This window comes from Uloborus diversus, chromosome 8 (genome assembly GCF_026930045.1).
Source record: "Uloborus diversus isolate 005 chromosome 8, Udiv.v.3.1, whole genome shotgun sequence".
Classification (NCBI taxonomy): Eukaryota; Metazoa; Arthropoda; class Arachnida; order Araneae; family Uloboridae; genus Uloborus; species Uloborus diversus.
The window spans coordinates 102,487,337-102,494,480 of NC_072738.1; the positions used below are offsets into that span (position 1 = coordinate 102,487,337).

Here is a 7,144-nt window from a genome sequence, read left to right on the forward strand (position 1 = left end):
GAAACTGTACCAGGACCAAAACAATGACGGGGGTTCTAAATTTAATGATCAACACAAGCTATGTAATAACCTTTTTGACAATAATGGGCATTTTCTTTTAATAGTCAATTTAGTAACACACTATTCTTCATACCTATCGCTAGGGGACAATATTTTTGCTGTGATAATATTTAAATAGAGTGGCACAAAGCAGTGATTAGATGTGATATTGGGTATTTTATTTGCAGAGTTAAACTTTTCTTGCAGCATTTTTTCAGCTAGTTTAATATACTGAGTGCTCACAAGGATACATGCAACGTTTAGTAGCAAAAATGCAGAAGATATACATTTCTGTAGGAATTAAAATGTGACATCCAGTAGTTCTTTGCAAGGTAGTCTTAGTAACATCAATTCTTTTTACGGTTCCACCGATTCCGTTACATTGTCCATTACCATGGTATAGTGCATAGAAATGCCATTCAGCTCTCAAGTTGAGATCTCTTTCATGATTACATAAATTAACAAAGTTCTTTCTATTTTTGTTGTGTATTTGAGTAAAGTATTTCAGTACGTTACATACTGTGTCATCAGCAGAACTATAGTACTACTGTGTGACTTCATTTCCTTAAAACTACACTGAAGCAAGAAATGAAAAATGTACTTTTTTTCCCTTTTCAACTATGCAGATAATGTTATTACATGTGTTTAGGCAAGTTATATAAGTTAATGTACAGAGAGTATTTTTGTATGTATTGAAAATTTGTGTCTGTAGATTATCAGTATAATCTATAAATGAACTAAAGCTGTCAATCAAGTATGAACTACTCATTCATGACCAAATATTTCTAAGTTATCAAATTAAAAGAATTATTTTTATACTTACAAATACAAATACAAATACAAATGTGACGACCAGCAACAGGCACTGGGCCCAGCTAGGCTGGTCCTAGTCAATTAATTAGTCCCCAATGAAGATCAATGGCCCTCTTAAAGCTATCCACTCCCTTGCTCATTACCACCTCTTCCGGTAAGCTATTCCAAGTGCCCACGACCCTGCTAAAGTAGTAGTTTTTCCTGATTTCCAAGTTAGCCTGAGATTTAAATAGCTTAAAACAATGACCCCTTGTCCTGCTTTCCCCGCAAAAATTTAATCCATTTACATCTTTCATTTTGATAAATTTAAATAACTGAATCATGTCCCCTCTGACTCTCCTTTGCTCCAGGCTATACATGTTAAGCCTACTAAGTCTGGTATCATAATCTAAATCTGAGAGTCCCCTTACTAATTTAGTTACCCTTCTTTGAACCCTTTCCAATACAAAAATATCTTTCTTCAGATAAGGCGACCAAAACTGAACAGCATACTCCAAATGAGGTCTTACTAAACTCCTATATAAAGGCAGAAGAACTTTCTTAGATTTGTTTGAAATAGATCTATTGATGAACCCAAGCATTTTGTTGGCTTTGTTACTGGCAATACTGCACTGTTGACTAAACTTGAAGTCCTGATTTATAAAGACACCCAGATCCATAACATTTTCTGCCTGATTTATGACTGAACCCTGTAAACGATATCTCATACGCTTATTTCCATGACCTAAGTGTAGCACTTGACATTTACAATATGTTTTTTTAGTATAATATACTATGCAGAGCACAATATACGTAATTTAAGAAGATGCAATGAAGTTTTTACTTTTTATCTGTTTTAGTGTGTGAATTAATTAGCAAAATTGCTTAATTTCAAAGACCTGTATCTTTTTTACAAACCAAATATACAAAACAATATATGTAACATGCATAGTACTTGAATGGAATATTCAATTGGCCAAGAAACTTTGTTTTTAATTCCATCCCCTTTTAGTTTACAGGGGTCTAAAAATGTAAGTTTTGTCATTTTTCTAATTTTTGTAATCTATAAACTGTAAAAAAAAACACGGCAACAGTTAAATACTCATATTAGCATGGTTCCAGTGATTAGTTTTTGTTGTATTTCATTTTGTATTTCCGTCGCCTACACGAGTTATCTCCCGTTAAAATGAGTAAAATTTATACATTTGACTTTGAACTTGAACCTGTTGCCATTACTTTAACTATTAAGCTGCAGCCACGTAACTCAACATGTGAGATTATCATCCTATGCACTTCTACATCAAAGAGTAAAATTAACTGCCATAATTGTAATTCAAATAGATTTTGGCCAAAATGGAAAGGTCTAAAAGTCCCATTTTCAACCATGAAAATCACTTTTGATGATCTCGAAAAAATCAAAGGTCCAGTTTGGAGAAAAAATAAAAGTGGTTTTAAACATCTTTCAAGTGCAACTTTTAGGGATATTAGTTTCAAAAAAATTTAAAATGGTCGAGCGCACCCATCCATTGAACCTGTATGGATTGACAATAAAGAAAGGAAAAGCTTATAATATGTACACTTTACTCCTAAGCTTCTGAGCATACCCTCAAGTTAGAAACCTGAAGAGCAGAAAAATTCCCAGTTGCTTTGATAAATGTTCATATCAGGCCTGTAATTTAGGGAGAATCAGAAAATTAATTTATTTTCATGCACATAGATGTGGTTTTTTGGTATAATTTACACTGAGTAGAAACCCTTTGCCTTCCCCCTTGGAAAAATTCGACATGTCGAGCTGATTCATTATAGTATCATTTTTTTTCTAAAAGTCTGCTGGCAACTTCACTTCCAAATAATGATAATAGGGAGAAAATAATCTAGCAATAAATGGCTTACAACCAAGGCTTTTACTTGATATTTTGTTAACATTTCAAGAAATAATTTGCATTTTGTTTTGCCTCTAATTTGAAGTAATGCATTGATTTCCAGTCTCTCTCTGTAACAGGCGAGCAGTTCAATCAAATGAGCAGTAACTGGTAGCAAAAGTTTTCAAGCAATTGATAAAATTGATGACTTACAGAAATATACATAAATGAGTTTCTGAAAAGGAAAAATAATTTAAATCAAAATTGATCTGATGAGTGGAAATGCCAGGTTTTAAAGAACAAATATGAACTAAGAATAAAGTGCTTGATTTTCTGAAAAATGTGTTAACTCCAGAAAAAAGTTTCTAATTACTGGCAACGCTTCAAACTAGTTCTTTATTATGCCTGGCATTAATGGCACAAAACTCATGACTATCAAAATGGAAGGTCATGATTAAATTCACAATTTTTTCAAAACATAATTTGAAAAAGAAAGTATTAAAAAAACTACACAAGGCTTAATGACATATTATTGTTTCAAATAATATCTTTTTTTTTTTATTTACTATGAATTTAAAACTTAAAGAGAATAAATTTACCGTTAACATTTTCCTTTCTTAAAAAAAAAAAAAAAGAAATGTTACTGTACAATATCAAGTGAGATAAAATTGTAAATTAATACAAGCATCGACCCAGTTAAAAAATAACATTCTAATTTTTATGTAATTTTTCATTTAGAAACATATTAATACATGACTTAACTCTGAATTGCCATACAATCAGGGGCTGATACAAGGGGAGGATTATAAAACCCCTAAACTGTCAACAATAGTATCTGTCCACATTGTTCTAACACTATATGAATAAAATGCAAACAATTTCAGTAGTCTTCTTAATTTTTTAATTATTTTTGAAAGTAAATATTTGAAATACTACTTCTTTTCATTGATTCAAAATTAATGTGTAACATTTATGCCTTTTATGGGCGTTTTTTCCTGGCTAATTTGGTGCTTTTTGTTGACACCTACGCAATTTTAGGATTTTTTTAATTCCTAAAACCATTAGTTCCTTCATGGGGGAGGGGTCCTTTCCTTATCGTGCCCCTCCCCCCGCCTAAAATGGTAGTCTGTATCTGCCCCCTGTGTAGAAACAGATTTCAAACAGAAGTTCCGTGTTTAAATCTCACTGCAAGCAACCAGTGAGCTGAAAATTGCAGGAAATGTAAAGTAGGGCATGATATGCAAATTATTAGAATTGCAGACTGATAGCGCATGCGTATGCTGAGCAGCGTCCTATGAACGGCGGATCAAACCAAATATAAATAGATGGCTATAGCGAGGCATGTATGGTTATCAGTGGTTATATGCTAGAGTAAACATTAATTGAATCTTTACTATGCCTCTTTGATGAAGGAAAGCAAAATTTGAGCAAATTTCGGAGTTTGAACGAGGTGGAATAGTTGGGCTTCGGAAAGTTGGGTTGTCTTATTGTGCAGCGTAACAGCAGCACAATCATGCGTGCTTGGAAGCAGTGGACGGACAAGGGTTGGACAGCTCGGAAATCCGGGAGTGGATTCCGAAATGTGAGGTCAGCTCGCAATGAGACACCTGGTGCATATGGCGCTGACGGACCGCACAGCTTCTTCTAGACAATTGGCAGCACAGTGGTCAACAGTTACAGGTGGTTCATTGTGTGCTGCATCAATTCGGATACGTCTGCTGCAGCGTGGGCTGTGTGCAAGGATTCCTTTATACAGGATTCCTCTTACGCAAAACCATCGCCGCATGTGGCTGCAATGGGCCAATGTGCATATGAGCTGGCGTGCTGATTGGCAGCAGGTCGTCTTTACTGACAAATCCCGCTTCAATTTGTGGAACCATGATAGCCGAATTTGTGGTAGGCTCTATGCTGGTGAACGGCACATTCCGGAGTGCATTATCGAACGCCACAGTGGACGAACACCCGGAGTTATGGTTTGGGGTGCCATAGCATATCATGGACAATCACAATTGCTATGAATTGTGGACAATTTGAACAGTACCCAATACATAAACGAAGTTTTACAGCCCCAAGTTATTCCTTTCCTGCAAGAATTGCCAGAGGCTGTATTCCAGCAGGATAATGCTCGTCCACATGTCGCCAGGACTGTCAAATCCCACCTTGATTCATAGCAGGAACAGCTTCTTCCTTGGCCTGCATATTCCCCGGATATGTAACTGATTAAACATGTGTGAGATTTCATTGGGCGGCGTTTGCTCATGATGCTCGTCCTGTTGCTTTGACAGACGAATTTTGGTTGCGCATACAAACAATATAGAATACTCTTCCGCAGGCAGATATTCAAACTTTGTTTCACTCCATGCCAAGTCGTGTAGCAGCTCGTATTGCGGTGCATAGTGGCCATACAAAATACTAATTTCTATCTCTTTTTATTGTTTGTTTGGTTTGAAAATGTAATCATCTATTAGTACCATTATCACTCAACAATGTATTAAATTTCATTCAACTTGATGCTTCCTTCATGGTGTTGCAATTTTCATAAAGAGGAGTATAAATGATTCTATCTGGCATATTACAACACATACAAAAAAATATGATGTGCTGTTTGCTGGTTAGTTCTTATTGTCTAAATTAATAATGCATGCAGGGGCATCCTATTTTTGGGTGGGTGGAAATTCTCAATCTTGTCAAATGATAAAATAGAAGTAGGCACTCTTGTATATCTTAATTTAATTTCTTAATTTAATTCTTCAATAATAATATTTAAAATTATTCATCTTAATTTAATTCTTTATTAATAATATTTAAATTCCAATAGGACGTTCAGGCATTTAAATATTATTCTGTTCTTCACATGTAGAGACAAAATTGTAATAGTGCAACTATGAGCATAAATTAATGAAGTAAAAGTGGGGAAATGCCTGCATTAAAACTTAACAAAATGAGATGACATGTGTATAAAAATAAAGCATATGGACTCAGTCCCCTCTTGACTATACTACTGTACAAAAATAACGACTTAATAGAAAATTTTCCAGGCAATGTTACATGAATTCATTAATAAGATCTGAAATCTTTACATCCTTCAAAAGTCTTTCAATTATTTCTTCTTTTCTTGAACATGCCGTACTTTCAGTCGAGTCAAAAACTTTTTTGTCAAAGTATAAAAAATCAGTGTCGGCTCTAATACTATAAATTTTACACAAATTTAGTGCTGTTTGCTTTGTTTCTAAGCATAACAGATCACACAAAACATCCAAAGGAAATTTACTCATACTAGAGCTGAAAGCAGTGTTGAATTGCTTTAAAGCATGTTTACGAATTTTTTGGAAGAGCTGAAAAAAACACAGTAACAGTATTATAGGCATTGTTTTGACTATTTTAAAAAACTTTGCAACATTGCATTCTAGATATGCAAAACATGCTTTGATTGATTTATTTGCCCATTCGGTTTTGTAAGAATTCATTATGGTGGATCTATAAAAAGTTTCAGAATTATGGATGTTAAGAGCAAAATGGATAGCAATAAATTCTGAAATTTCATTACTTTCTGGCTGCCCGTTCAATGCCAGTAAGTTGTCTAAGCATATTACAAGTTGCTTTTCATTTAAATGTGGATCATAAGCCGTTATGGGCTCTTCACAAAGTAGGTATGCTGATAGGATGTAAAATCTTATGCACTTTTTCATAATTGTGACTGCATGGAAGTCTTTAATTCTTTGAATTACGATATCTTGCCTTATAGCCTGAATGCGATCGTTAACGAAATCATATATTGTAATAAACGGCACCGAAGTTAAAGGTAGTATTTCATTAATGAGGTAATTCGTCGTGTTCAGCAGAGTTGAAGGTGTCCTAAGATCTGATGGCGAAGGTTGTACTTTCCCAGCAGCTGATCGTGAAAACTGTTTAATAGCTTTGTCAGGGTCAGCTTCTGGAAATTTTCCTCCTTTTTTTATCTCCAATACATGTAATAACTTATTTTTTTCCCTCCACTTCATTTCTTTTTCTGGGCACATATTGCTACATGTACCAATAATGAGATCTTTATCACACATAGTTCCGTCTAGTTTTATTTTGTTTTAAAAGATGCGCAGTTTTCTTTGCTCATTTACGCTTAGCGCACTATCTTCAAACATTTTTCATTATTTCTAAAACATTTTATTAGTGTATAGTTATAAGTCAAGAGAAGACAAAGTTTTAAGGAAAATGTCTATTTAAACGGGACCGAGTGGTTGCCAGCAAATGTAAATGAATGTTGTAAACAAATAAACAATGACTGCCTCAAACTCGGTTACAGGCAAACTTAACCGACTAAGTGTGTGTTCGAATATAACAACCAGTTCATAGATAACTCAACAGGCAAGTTTGCCAACTCACCGCACTAACCAGTGCTGCCGATTGCTCTATTCGAACATAACCTCCTAAGGCGGATAAGGCACATGTCGACT

At 34.5% G+C, this 7,144-nt stretch overlaps 1 protein-coding gene across 1 annotated transcript; it reads right to left on the reverse strand.

Annotated features, from left to right (window-relative positions):
- Positions 1 to 5,621: 5,621 nt before the first annotated feature.
- Positions 5,622 to 6,837, reverse strand: LOC129227530 (germinal-center associated nuclear protein-like). The gene has a single exon (XM_054862105.1). The coding sequence runs from the start codon at positions 6,749 to 6,751 to the stop codon at positions 5,738 to 5,740; it is 1,014 nt and encodes a 337-aa protein (XP_054718080.1). The 5' UTR covers positions 6,752 to 6,837; the 3' UTR covers positions 5,622 to 5,737.
- Positions 6,838 to 7,144: the final 307 nt, after the last annotated feature.